This window comes from Cannabis sativa, chromosome 1 (assembly GCF_029168945.1).
Source record: "Cannabis sativa cultivar Pink pepper isolate KNU-18-1 chromosome 1, ASM2916894v1, whole genome shotgun sequence".
NCBI classification, from domain to species: Eukaryota; Viridiplantae; Streptophyta; class Magnoliopsida; order Rosales; family Cannabaceae; genus Cannabis; species Cannabis sativa.
In genome coordinates, this window is record NC_083601.1 from 49,515,590 (window position 1) to 49,535,750 (window position 20,161).

General features: G+C 34.8%; 4 protein-coding genes across 4 annotated transcripts; 2 read left to right on the forward strand and 2 right to left on the reverse strand.

Annotated features, from left to right (window-relative positions):
- Nucleotides 1-2,697: 2,697 nt before the first annotated feature.
- LOC115706754 (aquaporin PIP2-2) lies at nucleotides 2,698-6,107 on the reverse strand. Its single transcript, XM_030634488.2, has 3 exons — nucleotides 5,617-6,107; nucleotides 5,237-5,532; nucleotides 2,698-3,264 (listed from the first exon to the last, which is right to left on the reverse strand). Exons 1-3 carry the CDS (start codon nucleotides 5,909-5,911, stop codon nucleotides 3,001-3,003), a joined length of 855 nt encoding a protein of 284 aa, XP_030490348.1. The 5' UTR covers nucleotides 5,912-6,107; the 3' UTR covers nucleotides 2,698-3,000.
- Nucleotides 6,108-13,543: 7,436 nt separating this feature from the next.
- LOC133034956 (uncharacterized) lies at nucleotides 13,544-16,596 on the forward strand. Its single transcript, XM_061110525.1, has 4 exons — nucleotides 13,544-13,783; nucleotides 15,224-15,689; nucleotides 15,737-16,092; nucleotides 16,183-16,596. Exons 1-4 carry the CDS (start codon nucleotides 13,775-13,777, stop codon nucleotides 16,594-16,596), a joined length of 1,245 nt encoding a protein of 414 aa, XP_060966508.1. The 5' UTR covers nucleotides 13,544-13,774.
- Nucleotides 16,597-16,709: 113 nt separating this feature from the next.
- On the forward strand, nucleotides 16,710-18,092 carry LOC115703690 (uncharacterized). Its single transcript, XM_061108468.1, has 3 exons — nucleotides 16,710-17,093; nucleotides 17,207-17,730; nucleotides 17,834-18,092. The coding sequence occupies exons 1-3, from the start codon at nucleotides 16,773-16,775 to the stop codon at nucleotides 17,970-17,972; spliced, it is 984 nt and encodes a 327-aa protein (XP_060964451.1). The 5' UTR covers nucleotides 16,710-16,772; the 3' UTR covers nucleotides 17,973-18,092.
- Nucleotides 18,093-18,238: 146 nt separating this feature from the next.
- Nucleotides 18,239-18,592, reverse strand: LOC133034958 (uncharacterized). Its single transcript, XM_061110527.1, has one exon. The coding sequence runs from the start codon at nucleotides 18,590-18,592 to the stop codon at nucleotides 18,239-18,241; it is 354 nt and encodes a 117-aa protein (XP_060966510.1).
- Nucleotides 18,593-20,161: the final 1,569 nt, after the last annotated feature.

Here is a 20,161-nt window from a genome sequence, read left to right on the forward strand (position 1 = left end):
GATGTATTAGAGGGAAGTTTTTTGAGTTCCTCGATCAGACCAACTCCCAAGCAATTCCCCAAAGGTGGGTCAATGTCGTCCCCATCTTGGGTGCACCTTCAAGTGGTTTTAGGTATCGTCTCCATCTTCTTTGTATTTTGGTCTCTGGAGGTCTTCGTCGTCTCTCTGGCCTTTGCGAGAGAGGCCTTGCTCATCCCTGTTGGTGCCATAGCAGCAGGGGAGGTCTTGTTCGTCCCCTCTGAAGCCAAAGCAACAAAGGAGGTCTTCTTGGCGAGTGATGACAAAGCGTTATAACACTCGTGGGCAGTTACTTGATTGCCAAAGAAACAACCGATATCAGATGTCGCTGGGAACTTGACGGACAAATGGTACACTGAGGAGATGGCTCGAAGGTCGTAGAGGGTAGGCCTTCCGAGCATCACGTTGTACAGAGACTTCACATCCACCACTATGAACATGGCCATGATGGTGGTTTGCTTAGGGGTTGTGACGACAGTGAGTGGCAGTTTGATCTTTACAAATGGAGCGATGTCAGCTCCACTAAAACCATATATAAGCTGCTCGCATGGTTCCAGGTCTTCTAAGGACAAATCCATTCTAATAAGGGCTTGCTTGAACAAGATGTTTAAGATGCTCCGTCGTCGATCATCACCCTGACCACCATTACATTAGCTATTTGTACCTCAACAACTAAAGGATCGTTGTGAGGATAGCTGACATGATAAGAATCTAATTCTCCGAAGGTTATAGGTTCACATTCGTAGTGTTTAGACTTTAGAGAACGTTCTGCAACCTCCACGACTTTAGCTCTTGATTCATGTTGAAGTGATCTTACATACATTTCTAAGGCCTTCCTCAAATTCTCAACTAGGTGAGGGCCTCCAATTATGATCTCCAGCCTGCCTGCAACTGACACATGCTGGAAAGGTGCATTGTTCCTAGTTGGAGCTTCAAGTCATACATACCGCTGAAGAGCAACATGATACTGTCTGATGAGAAACTCTATCTCATCCCACAATTGATTACTCATTAGTGTCATGACTGTAATTGCCGTGGTAGTGACAGAATTTGAAGGGAAGAGGTTTGTGATATGACATTATTGACTGTGTAGTCGTATAAATGTCCTCTCTTGGCACCAAGAGAATGGAGTAGGTGGTGAAGCAAGGCTCATACTCTCGTAAGGGCTTGCCCACAACCTTGGGCTTCTTTCCTAAGGGGAATTTCTTGGCTTACCACCGTTGTTGGCTCTCTTTCCTTTGTTCTAACCTCCTTTCTTCCCATTTCCATGGGTCTCAGTAGCAGGGGCTTCAAAGTCTGATGACTTCTTCTTGCCACCCTTTGAGCCATTAGCTTGGGTGATGGCTTCTTCTAGTTTGATAAAGCCATATGCTCTATTTAAGAAGTCATTCATGGTGTATACCGCTTTGAGACGAAGGTTGGACTAATGAAGACTTATCTCCTTGAGCCTGGATGCGAGTGCCATTACCCTTACATCCTCGCTAAGACTTTAGGTCTTAGCATTTACCTCTAAGAACCGTTGGATGTAGTCCTTAAGGGGCCCGTCTTCCTATTACTTGACATATACCAAATCATTTAGTCCGATCTAATGTTGTTGGGAAGGAGCGAATTGGTTGCCAAAAGCATCTTTCACTACTTTTTGGTGAACTTGATCGAAACAGCCCATGTTAACCTGAGTGCTGAGTCCCAGTTCTAGCCCTTCAAAAATTTTGTTTAGTCCTCGAAAACGGTTGAATCTCAATATTTTCTAAAAACAAAGAAGATTCTTGGAAGAGTTGTTGAAAAATCTCATCCTGAGCGTTGGGCCTTACTTTTAGCACCTAGGAAATGATGTTTCTTTCTGAAAGGATCTATTTTCCCATTTTTTATGAAGATGAAGAAGATGCGAAAGTTGAATATCCGATCTGATACTTGGAAGGCACCCAGATCGATAGATTGTCAATCTGGGTGCTGGGTGCTGGGTGCTCAGGCCCCGAGTGCTTAAAAATAAATTTGCTTCGATTCTAATTCTGATTCCTCGAATATGTCTGTGATATGTCTAGTTGATGTTCCAATGCAAGTTTTGACCCATTTGAACTAAGACGGTCCCAGAAACTAAAACCCCGGTTAAGAATGTCAACCTGGGCATCAGGGCTTTCAGGTTGCAGGTTCTTGTAATTTTAGTTCTCGGGGCTTGGATTAGGTTGCTCCATGCTATCATGGTACAAAATACTGAAAGTTAGTGAGTTAGATTCAAGTTATTGAAGTCCGAACTTCCATCCTAGAAATCTCGAAATCAACCTGGGCGCAAGGCTAAGGTCCCCTCTCAAGTCGACTGCTATGACTCAAATCTACTCAACTCCGTGACGTCATCCTTCTTGATACGTGTCAAACATTGATGTACACGTCCCCAGAAAATTCTAAGATTAACAAGATATATAATTAAAATATATAAAATTATGACACCACCACTAATACTCTAGCATTTGACTTTATAAGAGAGCAATAACACTTGTGTCTAAAACGAAAAGGAATGCTCTTAACTATACATTTAACAAAGCTTAAAGAAAGTTGTTATCTTTTACCTACCTAGCTATACTCCCACTAAGTTTTCTATTTACCAACTAAAATCCAATTACACCCACCAAATAACTTTCCTTAGAAGAACGATAATAATGAGTGGTACAAATAAAGAGAACATGACAAACAACTCAGGAAATCGATAGACAAGAATAGAATTAAAAAGTACATTCAAAGGGGGGAGAGAGTTTGCTTAGAGAGAATAATAATCAGTAAAAAGTACAAACTACAAGCTCAACCCCCCTTCAATAATAGAATGTATCTACATTTCCATAATTCATAATAATAAAAGCACAAATACATTAATAAGCAGGAAAAAAGAACACTAACAATAATAATAATTTAATTTTCTTTTGATAATATTATGATTGATCATATTACCCCAATATAGAAGGAAGTAATATAACTAAGTAGCCTTAAGAATTAAACATGATGAGAGCCACTCCTGAAGGACCCAAGAGCCTTAGCAGCTCCTGCTCTCAAAATAAACTGATGGTAGAAAGCTGCAATGGCTGCACCAATAAAGGGTCCAACCCAGAACATCCAATGGTCATCCCAAGCCTTTTCATTGTTGTAGATAACGGCGGCTCCAAGACTTCTAGCCGGGTTGATGCCCGTACCCGTGACCGGAATGGTGGCCAAGTGAACCATGAACACAGCAAACCCAATTGGTAGTGGTGCCAAAACCTTGAAAATTAATGGTTAAAAAAATGTTATTAGTAAAACCAAGTGGTTGTTGATTGAATCATAAATGGGACAAAAAGAAATGAGACAGATAAAGAGGTACACTGCATTGAATGGAATGTAACGAAAGAATTATTGGACCACATGAAAATCAGACCAACTCACCCGTGAAACGAAAAATAAGAAGATAAAGAAAAACCACACAAAATGTTAAACAATCAAGACTAGTGAAGAAGTACTCTTGTGGACGTATATGTTCTTGTTATAATTTAAATTTTGTTATTACTATTAACTTTGTACATATCTATATAACCAGAACAAAAAAACCACTGTATAGACATAGAAATTTCATCTCATCTAAATATCAATGGGAAATGGCGTAACAGTAAAAAGGGTTTTATTTTGTCTTTAGGAAATAATCCAAGATGAACATATTTATTATTGTGACGTGATGGTAGTGGACAAAAATCAAAAAAGTGAGTTTTCTTTTTCTGTAAAGTGAGGTAAATTTTTGTGGTCAGTCTCAAATTATTCTAACCACAAAAATCGATTCTGTTTATGTAATCAATTGAACAACCCACTAAAGTTTTGCGCATGTTATCACTTGGTATATTAATAATATTTTTTCCTTAGCTTAGATTTTGTTTCAAACACCTCATAATGAGTAAACAAAGTAAAAGTAAATAATTCTATTGCTTTGGTACTTGATGGGTGTTGATTCCCATAACCATATTCAGGCAATATATCCCACTTTCTTATAAGAAAAGAAAACAAATATTTAGGCTAAAAAATACAAGTGGGGGAGTGAAACAAATAAAAAGTAGCTATAAAAAAGATTTCTTTCTTTCTTTCTTTATAATTATTTCCTGATAACGTAGATACGTCCCAGAAGAATATCTACTTAAACACTTTGCATCTACGTCTGTTTTCAGTAAGGACACGTTCCTAAATAGTTATTTTTTTATTATTATTATTAACTACAGAAAGCATCTTTAGGCTCTAACTTCTAAATTAATGGTTTAGAAATTAGAACTTAAAATTTAATGTATAGAATATTTTTAATAAAGAAATCGAAATCAAATATAGATAAAAATCCCAACACCATATATATTAATGCACGTACTTTTAAAATAAGCTAACAGTGATATTAAATTAATAATTAACTAATCAACAATCAACAATATTATACTCTGGCAAAACTTCTTAATTAGCAACATGTGACAAATATAGAAGGAGGTATTAATTATTATTAATAAATAACCAACACATTATTACTCCGGCAAAACTTTTCAAAACATTCTCAATAAATGGCCTAAAATAATTTCTTAGCACTTCAACAAGTGAGATTATGGTGAACTAAAATAGCTCATATATAATTATTCCTTTAGCTAATATAGTGGTGAACTAAAAATATTATTTATTATTTTCTCTTTCTCTCTTATTCTTTTAATTATTATTTTCTTATTTCAATATTACTCTTTTTTGGTCTTTTTTTTTTTAATTTTAATTAACAAAAAATATAATATTTAAATGATGGAGAAAAAAATATAGAAAAAGAGATAAAATAAAAAAATATATATATTTAAAGAATAGATTAATATATGTGCACACAAATATTAGACACACTATTTGTGTCATTAATTTTATTTAAGATGGTTTAATTTTCAAACTTATGAAAATAACAAATTAATTTTATAACACTTTTTCCTATAAAAATTATTCTATAGTAGGCAACTTTTGAAAAATTAGTTGATAAAAAAATATAAAATTAACTCCACAAGATTATTGCTTATTTTAGACAATCATATTCATAAAATTAATTTGAAATGTTTAAACAAAATGCACACGACCATATGTAATAATGTGTATGTGTTCACATTTATTACTAACTTCTTAATTAGCATTATGTGACAAAATAAAGCAAATATATTAATAATTAATTACCAAATAAATCCAAAAAAAAAAAAACAGTTACCGGAACATGAGAATCTCTGGCAACTCTTTTGGGGTCAGTGGCGGAGAAGACTGTGTAAACCAAAACAAAGGTCCCAACAATCTCAGCTCCCAAGCCGACGCCGGTACTGTACCCGTCAGCTAGCTCATTGGCGCCGCCGCCGTACCTAACGTAGTAAGCACTTTGAAAGGCCTTAACAAGCCCAACTCCAGCTATGGCTCCCAAACTCTGAGCCACCATGTACAACACCGCTCGAATCAGCGAAACCTTCCGAGCCAACAACAACCCAAATGTCACCGCCGGGTTAATATGACCCCCTTTTATTTCAAACAAAACAAAAATGTTAAAAAAAAAAGAAAAAAGAAAAAGGAAAACTGTAGATCGAGAAAAGAAAAACCCACCTGAAATTCCGGCAGTGCAGTAAACGAGAACGAAAATCATGCCTCCAAAAGCCCAAGCGATACCGAGAATACCAACTCCACCACACTGGTCGCCGCCGGCTTTAGGGTCGATTTGGGATTTGTAACCGATAACGGTTAAAACAGTGATGTAGAGAAAGAGAAGGGTAGCAACGAACTCGGCTATTAAGGCTCTGTAGAAAGACCATTTTCCGAGCTCGGCAGTGTCGAAGAATGCTGCTGGAGGTGGGTCGTGGTAATCCTTGTGAGTTCCTGTTACTTCTATGTCTTTGGTCATGGTGATGCTTTAGCTGGTTCTTTGTTTAGTTAAAGTTTAAAGCTTGTAGGTTCCGCTTTAATGGCGGAATTATTAAAGACTGAACTATGCAGAGAGAGAGAGAGAAAAAAGATAAGGATAGAGAAAGAAAAGAGGTAGGGATATGGAGGGGAGTATAGGGAGTTGGGTCTATATATGGAGGAGAGAGTGTAATGACCGTTGAGCACTTGGAGATGAGATTATTTGTATTTTAGGGAGAAAACAAATAAAATAGAGAAGAGTAAATAACGACATAATTACCTAAAGTTTTAAGGTTTGTAAGCGGTATAAATTTAATGTTTATTTTTAGGAGCATAAATATTCAATATTTATAAAATTGTGTGCATACTTTGTTTTAAATTTATTAAAAGAACATTTTAGAAGTAACTGATACTACATATTTTTATCTAGACTCAATAATCAAGAATTCAAATCTTATATGTGTCCTGTTTAAGATAATAACAGAGTCTGTATTAATAAAATTAGAAAAAAAATTACAATTTTATAAACATTTAGTACTTATGCCGCTAAACATAAACATTGAGTTTATGCCACTTATAACATAAAACTTTAAGTATTTATACCGTTACTTACCCAATAAATAAATATAATAATGAAAAATTAGGATTGTGCATTGCATATGATTTTGTTAAGTTAATTTCACCGACCTCCATTTCACTTTAACCCACGTCACTCCCACTTTCTAGTCTTTCTCACTCAGCAGTAAATATGGTTCAATTTCAATTATATATTTTGTTTTTCTCTCTCTCTCTATATATATTAACCAATGGCCATCACTGCTGAGTCAATTAATCATTAATCAATTACAATTTATGTTTATAAAGAGAAATGCTAAAGTGTAGAGTTTTATTTTGAGAATTGCTATAAAGTATTAGTGGTGCTTTACATTATTCTTCATGTGATATTGCTATTTATATAATTATGTAGCAGTTCTCTTGAAATTAAAAAAAAAATTAATAAATATCGCTAACCAATCATATAGCACCACCTATAGAAGGTACTGGACACTACTGATATCCAATAGTAATGATCTTTTCTTTTGAGCATTGTCATTGGGCACTAGTGGTGCCCAACAGTTTTTATAAGTGACATCTTATGATTAGTTAGCGATATTGTCTAAAAATTATTTTTTTAAGTTATATTAATATCGATACTTAATTATACTAATAACAGTATAATACTGATAATAGTATTAGAGACCAAATAATACTTTGTAACAATTCACTTTTCTTTTTCATACGACTAACCAATAGCAAGATATTAGTATGCTAAGCACCAACCGTTTCCAATAATAATTTTGAAAAAGTAATAGTAGTAATGTATAGTAATACAATGAAGTAATATACTACTATTAATTAAATTGAATAAATATTATTTTAGATTAAGTATTTAGTAAAAATTACTAAACAATTGTATCTTCTATATTTTTTTTACTCTTTTAAAATAAGAAAATTTATAATACACTTCTCTTTTAATTATTTTTTTCTATACAATATATATTTTTGTCCCAAATATATTACATTAAAACATTTAACTTGTAACATAGATATTTTGGAGAAGCAATTTTTTTTTTCAAGAAATGGGGAAACAAATGTTTGACACCTTGAATAATAACTTACAAATTTACAACACTCACGAGTCTTGAAAAATATTTCTTTTCGAGAAGAAACAAAAATGTGGTGCTGTTAAAAAAATATGTAGTTTAGTGTATTGCATGCTAAAACATGCTTTCACACCTTTCAAAAGTTAAATATATATAATACATATAAATCAAAATTTTCAGGCGTTAGCGTTTTGTTATTTGGCACTACATATCTACAGAACCCTATTAGCTAGCTACTTGCTAGTGAATCTAAATTAAATACTGTGGACCACATATTCAATTCAGCCCACTGATATAGATATATATATTGAAACATTCAACAATATTTTCTTCATCATTGAGAGAAAATTGAGATAAAGTTCCATACATACAGACATATATGATGGTTTAATTTGCAAGTGAAAGCAATTCCATTAAAAAAATATTACTACTCTAAGACTAGCTTAGTTGACATAAGCATATATAACTTTTGATCTATTCGGTCTATATCTATCTGCATATATTATAGACAACTTGAGATATAGTACTGTTTATATATATATATATTATATTAGTTATATGGAAAAACTTTTTAAGATTCTTGAAAGACTAGATATTGTCGATACAGTTAGTTGTTTCCACGTATTTCAAATACCCATAAAATGCTTCTTTTGGCAAAACAGATGTAATTGGAAGAACACAATTTAACACACACATACTTATATATAGGAAAAAAGAAGATTCTCTTACTAGTACACTTTGGTTGAAATATGTTATTATTAATATTAGTTAAAGAGAGAGGCCATACTTGATCATTACATTAGTGCTAATTATTTTCAACCGGTACATACGTAATATTATGGATTTCTTATAACCTTTCTTTCTGTCCTTTTGGTAATAATAATATTCTTATCTACTACATTATATATAATACTTACTGCGTATTAATTAATCTTGAGAAAAATTAATGTAACAGCAACATTCTCACATACTAGTTTACAAAAAGTTTTACTTTTTCCAAAAGAAATGAGAAATGAGAAATTTTGTTGAAACTTAACTCAAAAAACCTTGTCCAGCTAAATACTAGCATAGGGTCTATTAAATGTTATCTTGAACATTATTAAAATAACATTTTTTTTTTAGGGTCAAAATCAAAATTTGGGGAGCTATATATGAGCTTTATACTATGTCGGAAACACGTGCAAAACGAAGAAGCCCTTGAATTAAGAGATAAGAGTTAAGAGAGGAAACCCAAAAACAGAAACCTGGGTAAGGCAGTGAGATGAAGATCAGAGATCAGAGTTAGAGGAATGAGCGTACGTGGCAGGGCAACTTCAAGGACTCAAGCTAGCTTAGCTCATGAGTCAAAACGAGTCATCACCTACTCTAGCTAGCTACAAGTGATGTATGTATACACGTTATTTATTTTCATTTAAAGGGCCAAACTTCAAAATTATGACATGGCAACAAAAAAGTTCATGTGTCACGTGACGTCGACATGGCTGGCTCACGTGACTAGCTTCTTCTAGTTTTTTTGGGTACGGATTGTCCTAAACACAAATATAAGAACACTTTTATTAAGGGATAATAAGGAAATTACACTTTGAGATTTTAAGGGATGTTACGATAAATATGACACATTTAAATTTGATTAATTTATATAGTATTTTTTTGTTTTTAGGTCTTTTTATGGTATTTGATATGTAATTAGGTTTTCAAATCCCATATTTAATAATTTTATTTGTTAATTTAGGAAGTTTTATTTGTTACTGATGCCGGAATAGTCACTGGAGTTTGCTGTTGGTGCCAGAAAACTCGTTGGAGTAGTGGTTGGTGCTGGAAAAGTCATCGGAATAGCGTTCGGTGTCAGAAAAGTCGTCGGAGTTGCTGTCGGCGCCGAAAAATTTGTCAAAATTGGCATTGTCGCCGGAAAAATCACTCGAAAAAATCACCAAGAAACCTATTTTTTGGTGAAGAAACCACTTTCTTGGTAATTTTTCCGTTGACAATGCTAATTCTAACGAATTTTCTGACGCTAGCAGCTACTCCAGCGACTTTTCCGGCATCGACAGCAAATTTTAGAAAAATCATCAAAATTGGCATTGTCACCGGTAAAATTACCAGAAAAATCTTGGTGATTTTTCCTGTGATTTTTCATCAAGAAACCACTTTCTTGGTGATTTTTCCGTTGACAATGCCAATTCTGACGACTTTTCTGACGCTAGCAGCTACTTCGGCGACTTTTCTAGCACCGACATCAAACTTCAGAATAGTCGTCGGAATTAGCATTGTCACCGAAAAAATCACCAAGAAACTAGTTTCTTGGTAATTTTTCCTGTGATTTTTCCGGGGACAATGCTAATTCTGACGACTTTTTCGGCGTCGGAAGATACTCCGATGAATTTTCCAGTGCCAACAGCAAACTCCATTAATTTTTCCAGCACGAGTGACAACTCCGACGATCACTATAGTTTTATATTCTTAAAAAAAAAAAATATATGAAGGGAATTTTAATATTGTTTATGGTAATTTAATTAAGTTTTTATTTTTTACGAATCTTAAATTTAGATTTTCTTTTTAATGTTTTATATGGTATTTTTTTTAAAAAAAAATCATATTTTTAGTTTGATTGGTTAGATAATGCCATATTTAGTGACATTTATTTTTTATGTCATATTAATCATAACCTTAATAATTTTTTCCATATTTTTGAAAATAGCCCAGGGATAATTACGGCACTATTAATTTGTAAAAAAATTACAATTTTACATTTAAAGAATTTTTTTTAAACTTTTTACGGTTTTTCATATAACCAACACTAAAACAACAAAAAAAACTATGTAAAAGTAACATAAAAGTAATATCAAAACAACAACAAAAAAAATAACATACAAATAACAAAAAATCAACAACAAATTAACAAGAGCACAACATAAAAAGATCGTATTTTCTGTAAATAAAATCAAAAAATCGTAAAAATATTTAAAATTCTGTGAAACCGTATTTTTATAATTTTTTTGTTGTGTTTTGTGTATTTGTGAAATAATCCCTTTTATAAACTATAAATTAAATACTATGTAAAATTTAATATAAAACCAAACTAATAACAATAATAGTCAGGGCCGACCCTGAGTTGAAATGGGTTATAAACAAAAAAGAATATTTGGCCGTTATTATAAAAATAAATAGTATTTTTGAAATTATTAAAAAAATATGTATATTTTTTTATTTGGGCCTCTCAACTGAGTGAGCCCTAGGTGCGAGCCTAGCCCACCTATACCTAGGGTAGACCCTGATAATAGTATGACATCTCAATAATGTTGGGTAGTATTAGTGATTATCTTTGTTTAAAATTACTATGTATATTAATTAGTATGACATCCTGCGACCACACAATATTTTTGGAATGATTCGTATTTTTTTAGGAGGTTTAGGAGCACGTGGGTTCTTAGGTTCAATCACTTTTGCCTTCCCCTTATCCTGTGCAAGAGTAGAGATTCCAACATTGGCCGGATTTTCCTTAGTGTTTCCTCCGACGTGCTCCACTAAAGGGTCATCGTCAAAATCTTCCTCATCTAGATCTCCAAACTTGGCTCAAAGACAAGCCATCATTAATTTTTTTCATTTTATGAGAAAACTTCTCTTGGCGGGCTAACTTTTTTTGGTTTTGAGTAGCTCGTTAGACACTCAGGCCACTTTGGGGTCTTGATCATAATGATAGTTGTCTTTGTAGTATCCATCTTTGACGCAATCTTTTTCGTCTTCTTCCTCTTCATGGTTCTCAGCATTCCTATTGTCACCAACGTGGTCACGCTGGTTGTCTAAGTCATCCTCTCAATCGTTCACGTTAGACGTATTACCACCTCTCGCATTGCTCGGCTGGGCATGCTCTAGAGAGAGGGGGTCTACTTCTTCCATGAAATTTTTAAGGCCACCTTGAAGAGTCTTTTTTATAACCGTCTTTTGCATGAACACCATGGCAGTTGCAGTGGTTTACGTCTTTCTTCAGCTCTCAATGAAAATACCAAAATATTTATCAAGATTTTTGGAAATTAAGTATTTAAGAGCTAAAGAAATAATAATTTTCAGAAATGAAGAGGTGAAGATTTTTTTACGTGGTTCAAGTATTAATAAACCCTAGTCCACGAGTCAGTCTATTAGCCTCTAAGGACAGTATTGATGCGTTTACAGTATTTTGGCTGAAAACCCTAACTCTTGTACTCTAAATTTCTTTTGGAGAAGAAAACCTAGAGCAATATTGACTGAGTTTTAGCTTGCCCCATTTGAATGAGAATAAATAGGTATTTATAGGCTAAGTGGTGGGCAGGGACGGAGGGACTTTAGCCCATATGTAGGCTAAAGCCCTCACTCAAATATATACATCAAATTTTTTATATGTAGATATATATTTATTAACTCACTTTGCTCAATTTATTAAAGTCCAATTCACAAAAGCCCTCACTCAATATCTTAATCATGATTCATGAGCCTACTCTTATTCTAATCAAACCCATTTTAAAAGTAGTCCAATACAAATAATAAAAAAAAATAATACTTTATTAAAAAATAAAATAATACTATTAACAATATTTTATTTTATTTTTGTAAATAGTGTTATTTTATTTTGTTGAAGATGAAAATTTGAAAGATACATTTATCAATTATTTTTATTAGTTTTGACTTAATATTTATTCAAGCCATCACTCAACTAAATTTCTGGCTTCGTCACTGGTGGTGGGTATGGACATGCCCATGACCCACCTAAGATTCCTGCTTAAATCCCACTATTTGGATAAATTACATACAATGTTAGAGTTGATTGGATGGTCCCGTGGGTAGCATTATGCCCGTGCGTGCAACAACTGGATAATGAAGACCATTTTGTACCACTTGAACATGTGTCGTACAAAGGTTTAACTATTAAAAGTAGGGGCCACGTGTTGCTCAAAGATCATTCATTTACAAGTAGAAGTCTTAAATGTCTGTCTGGTAAAAAGATCATTCCAGAACCGAATCTAGACCTAGACTCGAAACCAGACTTAGACTTGGGACCCGGACCTGGACTCATAGTCCGTATTGGATCGAGTCTATTAAAAAGATATTATAAATTTATACAATTTATTAATACAAATCAACACTGTAATATTTTATTTAATAATACTAATATAATATAATATTTTTGTTTTGTGTTGGAAGTTAATTAGGTGGGAATGAGGAGTGAAGCTAGCTAGGCTCCACAGGCTGGTTCTTGGAGTTTTTCTATTGGTTGAGGGTGTGACGTGACATCCATGTGAGGTGTCCACGTCAGCGTGATTTTCTGCAGGTTTTAGTGTGGTCATTGTTTGTCATTAAGGCAACTCCAGGCATCAGTCCAAATCAAAATATATATATAATATTCAAATACTTTATAACAAAATATTTCACTTACTCATTGTATCATCTCTGGCTATTAATAAATTTTCCTGAGCAAATTAATTAAAATATTTTGTATGAGTAAATAAGAGAAGCTAATAATACAGTTGTATTTCCCTTTCAAACAAAAAAAGAAACTAATAATATACAATACAACTGTATTTTTTCCTCTTCTCTTTTGTAATTAGTTTGTTATATACATGTATGAATATTTATATGATGATGTTAATGTATGTGGGGGATCCTGTATAATAAATGAAGTACATATATTTAATATGTAAAATGAATTATGGTAGTTACATGATTATCTATTTTAAAAAAAAAAAATAAGAATTGTACGTTTTGGATTTAATAATATATATTTATAAGTGTCAAAATAAAAGTAAAAAAGTTTAAAGATCATTGAAAAAATAAAATAACTTATTATTTTTACGTACTACTAACTCGCACCAAATTTAATAATGATACTTTTGAAGATAATTTAAGTCAATGCAAAAACCTCTAATTGCAACATATTTTAAAAGGGAAATTTGAATTTGTATGCTTAATAAATAATAAAATTTGAATCCTAATACAATACTAAACATAATTTGTAAAGTGGGATATATTTTCCCTAAATCCCAATTTTACCCCTCTCATTTCAAAATTCTCTCTCTCTCTTCGTCCCCTATTCTCTCAAACCGAAGCCTCTCCAACTCGCAACCCTAACCCCTTCATCAACCGACGGTGACAGCGCAGCCCATTCCTCAACCGACGGTGACGGCGCAGCCCCTTCCTTGACCGACGGTGACGGCGCAGCAGAGGACCGACGGTGACGGCGCAGCAAAAAAATGGCCAAGGTGTGATTTTTTTGTTTTTTTTAGAAAGTGTTTTTAAGATTTATTAAGTGTGTGATTTTGTTTGGAATTGTTAGTTGTTAGATTTAAAAATTGTTTGGGTTCGATTTGGTGTGGGGTTGTTTCGGATCTGTGAACGGACTGGGTAGATGAAGCTTCGGATGTGTTTCGGACTGGGTAGATGAAGAAGGCCCGATGGTGTGGGGGGGGTCCGATGGTCAAATTAGGTTGGCCCGATTGTGTGGGTCCGATGGTCATAGGGGGTCAGATTGTATGGGTCCGATGGTCATAGTTGGGCCCGATTGTACAGGGGTCCGATGGGTGTTATTGAGGCCCGATGGTCCGATTATGTCGGGTCCGATGGTGCCAATTTTGTGGTTTTGTATGGGTCCGATGGCTACCAATCGGACTTCACAGTGGGTCCGATTGGTAGCCATCGGACCCGTAGGTTAATTTTTTTTTTATTAATTATTAATTAGTTATTGTTTGATTACCAATTAATAATTTTTTATTTATTATTAATTTTTATTGTCTTATTAATTTTTTATTATTTATTGATTATTATTTTATTATTAATGATTAATTATTATATTATTTTTTATTGTTTTATTATTTATTAATTTTTTAGTAATTATTAGTTATTAATTATTTATTTTTGTTAATTATTAATTAATGTTTATGACTTAATTATTAACTATTGTATTAATTTGTATTGTTTTATTAATTATTATTTTTTTACTAATTATTAATTATTAATTTGTATTATGTATTAATTATTGTTTTATTATTAATTATTAATTTCTGTCTTAATTTTTATTGTCTTATTAATTTTTGATTATTTATTGATTATGGTTTTATTATTAATGATTAATTATTGTATTATTTTTTATTGTTTTATTATTTATTAATTTTTTACTAATTATTAGTTATTAATTATTAATTTTTGTTAATTATTAATTAATGTTTATTATTAATTATTAACTATTGTATTAATTTGTATTGTTTTATTAATTATTATTTTTTTTACTAATTTTTAATTATTAATTTGTATTATTTATTAATTATTGTTTTATTATTAATTATTAATTTTTGTATTAAATTTTATTGTTTTATTAATTTTTTATTATTTATTGATTATTGTTTTATTATTAATGATTAATTATTGTATTATTTTTTATTGTTTTATTATTTATTAATTTTTTACTAATTATGAGTTATTAATTATTAATTAATGTTTATTATTAATTATTATTTTTTTACTAATTATTAATTATTAATTTGTATTATTTATTAATTATTGTTTTATTATTAATTATTATTTTTTGTATTAATTTTTATTGTCTTATTAATTTTTTATTATTTATTGATTATTGTTTTATTATTAATGATTAATTGTTGTTTATTTATAGGTTTAGGGTGTAATATAATTTTTTTTTTTTTCAGTCTTCCAAAGTTCCACGACTTTTACTGCCAGTGTCTGAACATTACACTGGTCGTGTTACTTGGCGGGGCGGTAGTTACTATTACCCCAAAGTAAAAGCCAAGTTTGTACAAATGCAGTTGTTGGAAAGGGTGAAGGAGGAATCCCCTTTCAACAATTTTTTTGAGAGAGAGCCATTAGCGTTTTCAGGTGCTCTTATCCATCAGCTCTTCATGCATAAGATAAAATCAGATAAAGATGATGAGGTGCATTTTTATATTGCAAAGAAGAGATGCCGATTCGGCCGAACTGAGTTTGCCTTGGTGACTGGGCTTAATTTGTTACGTGGACCGACTGAGGCTGAGGTTTCGGAGAGGGCGACGTCAGACCGTTTGATAGTAGAATATTTTAATGGGGATCCATCTATCGACGATTGGTCGTCGCGCGGCGTCTTTCGAGAGTTGCAACCGAGAAGGATGATTGTTACAAGTTGGGTTTGGTCTTTGTTCGTGATGGGTGTTCGACCGGGAAAGAAGAGAAGAACTCGGTTCCCCCATTTATCATTAGAATGGTTGAGGACCTCCCTTTTTTCTACAATTACCCGTGGGGGAAAATTTCTTTCAACTTGTTGAAAGATACTTGGAGTAAGGACTTCGTACAAAAGAAAAAGCATATGGATGAGAAGATTGTGAAGGGAACGACTCAGAAGGAGTCAAAGTATTCGGCCTATGGATATGCTGTAGCATTGCAGTATTGGGCTTATGAGTCCATCCTCGAGCTTGCTGAGAAATTTGCAATCAGAAGATCGCATCGCTTTCCCCGAATGGTGAACTGGGAGAGTAAGGATGCCCCACTCGGGAAAGAGGAAGTCATCAGATTATTTGCAAAAAAAGTGAGTTTGTTAATTCATTGCATTTGCTTACGTTTATTTATTTATTTTATTTTAATTTAAGTCTAATAATCAATTTGTTATAATTTGTAGTTGACAGTGTACTCCGTTTTATGTCCGCGGAGTAATGAGGCCGAGTTTTTGAGCCACGTCACTGGAGGTGAGGCGCCTCTATTTGTGGATATGGAAGAATTGGTTATTGGCGATGATGGCCGGCTTACTCGGGATAGTTTGCGCCCAAGCTTCAAAGCTTGCACTCACGCTAGAACGGCGAGCGGAGGAAGGCCGGAATCTTCGGAGATGATACACCACCACATTCTCCACCATCGGGGGCCCGTTCGTTCCACCGTCTGCCTCAATGCCCGATTCTGCATCTATGGCGCAGTCAGCATCTATTCCCAGCACCTCACAGCCTCAGGTGCCAATATCTTCTCGCCATATTGGCAAGATTGGAGCCGTGTTGAAAAGGAACGGCTTGCTTTGAAGCAAGGCCGGTCGATATTTTGAAAGGGCAGAATGAGATAATGGGTTACTTGAAGACCCTATTGGCTCTGATGGGAGATCAGAGAAGGCCCGGCGCGAGGCGAGCCACGGCCGTACGCCGTGTCTCCAGAGATGAGTTCATTCTTCCGAATGATTACAGACCTAATGATGAGGAAGATGTACTCCGGACACCTCAGAACATGTCGGTCACGTCCATTGGAGATACCCAAGATTCAGAGGTTCAGGTTTTAGAGACCGTTCCAACACCGGTGGAGAAGAGAACGAAGAAAAGGCCAAGGTGGTTTGACGAGTACACCGAAATGAAGAAGAAGATGAAGCCATCAACAACCAATGTGAATGTTGACCCACTTCGGCCCGTTGATGAGAAGCTACTACATAGTTTTCGAAATTGGTTAGTGGGAACCATCGGAAACAAGTATCCGAGGGACGTCTTCACCGGTCTGTGTGGCGTGGCTTGGTTCTCGACCCTAAATACAGACAAACTATGGCTTTCTGATGACGTAAGTTTATTAACTAAGTATTATATGTTGATATTTACTGCTTTTTACCGTTGTTATTGTTTTTTTTTTTAATGTTGTTATTTACTGCTGACTTATTTATATGTGCTGTGCAGCATTTGGATGCTGCTTTCCATATGATGAGGAGGAGGCAACACTTCTTCCCGGAGTTGTACCCACGTAAGTGTACTGTGATGCCATCTTGGTTTACCTCATCGTTGAGGGGTCGGTGGGATGCTTGGAAGAGCAATACTGACCATGATGGTTTTGTTTGGGATGAGTCCATCTTGGAACTCCTTCGTGGGGATCCAAACCAATTTTTGCCTTCTTGGAAGGGTATGGAGTGCATATACATGTCCATGTTCTTGAACAGACCGGAACATTGGATCGCTATGGAGGTCAATCTTGAGTTGTGGAAGATATTCCTCTTCGATTCGAGTCTTGGATCTCTAACGAAAGACGAACTGAATTCGCTTATGGATGTGTGGTGCCCTTTACTAGCCAAATTGGTGGACCAGTGTGGTGTATGTGACACTCATTACATGGTGATGGTCCCTCAAATGACAGCCTCCGAAAGTCAGGTCAGACCCTTCGACTGGGAAATGATGGACAATAAAGTTGTACCTCAGACAAAATCGAGGTAATTTAAATGCATTTTTTTATAGTATGTTTATTAATTAACAAAAAAAATTTTATAATATTCTCTATGGTTTATTAAATTTGGCGTTTACCTACTATTGCAGCGGCGATTGTGGAATGTACGTCATAGAGCATATTGAGCATAAGTTATTGGATCTACCATTCGATGGAGTACATGATCAGCATATGTCGCTCTTTCGCCAGAGATGGGCAGTAGATTTATTCTACCAGAATTTGGCATGAACTTTAGATGTTTAATTTTTTATATTTGTTGAACAATGTTTACTTTTACACTTTTCAATTTTAACAAACTACTTTCACTAAAATTATTTTATTTTATCAGTAGAACTTGTTTTTGGCTCAGATTTTTAACAAAGTTTAGAAATAATGCAATGCGAAATACGTAACAGTACAACACATGTTCATGCCACAAATTAAAAATTTTTTACACCATAAATATAAATAACATAATAGTCCAAATAGCATCACAATACTAATAAACTAAAAATTTATGTTAAACCTCGGTAGGTGCAAGTGCTTCTGTTGTGTCCCGTGGCACCGCACTTGCTACATTTTCGTGATTTGATAATCCTTTCACCATTACAAGCAGTTCGGTTGTTCTTAATTCTTCCAACCTTTTGCTTCTTGGGTCGCCCTACTGGTTGCTTCTCAACAGGCACTCCAACTGTCATGTTCTTTATGTCATCAGGTAATTCCCAATCATCCTCGTCACCAACTGGCATAATTGTTCCTTCGTATGTTCTCCTCCAATATTCGGTTGTGTAATATGGCGAGCATAGTGTGTACACGCTAATACTTCGCTCCTGAGATGCAGCACATGCATGAGGACAAGGAAACTTCATGCACTGGAACAAGCCGCAAGTGCAACTCTTTTCCCCGCAAGTCCACTACGCCACCGTGAGAAGCTTGTTCTTCCGGGGTGAACCCGCAACGTGTAAGGCCCGCATGAGTCAACGTTCAAAAACCGACCTTTTTCAAAATGCAATGCCAAGTCCTCCTCCATTTACGGTGCTAGGGGTTTCGTCCACTTGTCAGCTTTTTCTTTTCGTGAAGCAAACCACTTCTGGACTTTGGACCTCAGGAATGCTACAGCAGCAGTGATCGGGAAGCCTCTTGCATCCTTAGTTGTGTTGTTGAAGCTCTCACCCAGCTTGCTCGTCATTACATTGTAACGTACCCCTGGAAAGTACGACCGAACCCATTTTTCAAATCCAATTTCCTCAAGATATTTTGCAACCGCTGGATTCATGGCCCGAATGTTCTCAAATTCTCTGTGAAACTCTGATCTTGAATACGTGTACGCACACGTGTAAATGTGATTCGTGAAGACGTCAGTCTTGAACTTGTGGTTCACGTTCATAATAATGTGGTGGTAGCATGCACCGTGGTGTGCATCAGGGAACACGATATCCAAAGCACGAACAATACTTTGATGCCTATCCGAAACAAAAGCTAAGTTCTCAACATCACCAATCGTTTCTTTTAATTTTCTCATAAAATAGGTCCAGGAATTGTGGTTTTCATCTTTGTCAACTATAGCAAAAGCTATCGGAAAGATATGACTCCCGCATCCAAAGCCACCGCACACAACATTTGCCCACCATACCTAGTCTTCAAGAAAGACCCATCAACACATATAACAGTCGACAAAACTTAAACCCCCGAATAGAAGGACCCGAGAGAGAAGAAACAATACTTGAAGCGACCATCTTCTACCACAAACTCCGTGATGGTACCGGATTCCGCAAGCTGTAGCATGTGCAAGTAACTAGGTAATAAAGAGTACGAATCTTCAGGTGTACCCCGAGTCAGGTGTATTGCCTTCTCTCCGCACCTCCATGCCTTTTCGTAACTCATTTGGATCCCGTAATCCTTGTGCATACTTTTTCTTATATCAGAGGGCAACTGATCCGAGCCGTCGATTGTGAACTTATCCTTAATTAGATGGGCAACTATTACAGGTGATGCTTCGACGGTTATCTTTTCCTCGAAGATCAAGGGAACATGTATGTACATTATGAAATGTTCTCACCTCAAACATGTTAGAAAGTACGTTCTTCTTCGCTCTTAATCTCCACCCACAATCCGTATCCTTACATGTGACGTACCAAATATCGATCACGGACTTCCTAACGTAGTAGTCAAACCCTTTCTTCATTGCATACAAAGCCAACAACCATCTTTAAATGCTCTTTGTCTCTAAAAAACTTTCCCACATGTAACTCCCCGCCCGTGTGCCACCCGTAGATATATAATGACTATGATCCTCGATGTCTTCTCTTGTATACATTTTCTCCTTGAATTTACCGTAACTTGTCGAAGAAGAAAATGGATCGCTCCATCCAATCACATTGGTACCTCGAGCATCGTGGGACCACTAACATCATTGGTCTCTCTACCATTATTAGGAC

What these genes read in the sequence shown, in the direction of transcription:
- LOC115706754 (XM_030634488.2), bottom strand. Translation starts at nt 5,911, where the DNA reads ATGACCAAAGACATAGAAGTAACAGGAACTCACAAGGATTACCACGAC. An exon ending in CTGCACTGCCGGAATTTCAG is followed by an intron (nt 5,533 to 5,616) that starts GTGGGTTTTTCT and finishes TTGAAATAAAAG; the next exon opens with GGGGTCATATTAACCCGGCG. An exon ending in CCAGAGATTCTCATGTTCCG is followed by an intron (nt 3,265 to 5,236) that starts GTAACTGTTTTT and finishes TTAATTTTCAAG; the next exon opens with GTTTTGGCACCACTACCAAT.
- LOC133034956 (XM_061110525.1), top strand. An exon ending in GAGAAGGATGATTGTTACAA is followed by an intron (nt 15,690 to 15,736) that starts GTTGGGTTTGGT and finishes CCGGGAAAGAAG; the next exon opens with AGAAGAACTCGGTTCCCCCA. An exon ending in TCAGATTATTTGCAAAAAAA is followed by an intron (nt 16,093 to 16,182) that starts GTGAGTTTGTTA and finishes TATAATTTGTAG; the next exon opens with TTGACAGTGTACTCCGTTTT.
- LOC115703690 (XM_061108468.1), top strand. Translation starts at nt 16,773, where the DNA reads ATGTCGGTCACGTCCATTGGAGATACCCAAGATTCAGAGGTTCAGGTT. An exon ending in AACTATGGCTTTCTGATGAC is followed by an intron (nt 17,094 to 17,206) that starts GTAAGTTTATTA and finishes TGTGCTGTGCAG; the next exon opens with CATTTGGATGCTGCTTTCCA. An exon ending in GTACCTCAGACAAAATCGAG is followed by an intron (nt 17,731 to 17,833) that starts GTAATTTAAATG and finishes CTACTATTGCAG; the next exon opens with CGGCGATTGTGGAATGTACG.
- LOC133034958 (XM_061110527.1), bottom strand. Translation starts at nt 18,592, where the DNA reads ATGAAGTTTCCTTGTCCTCATGCATGTGCTGCATCTCAGGAGCGAAGT.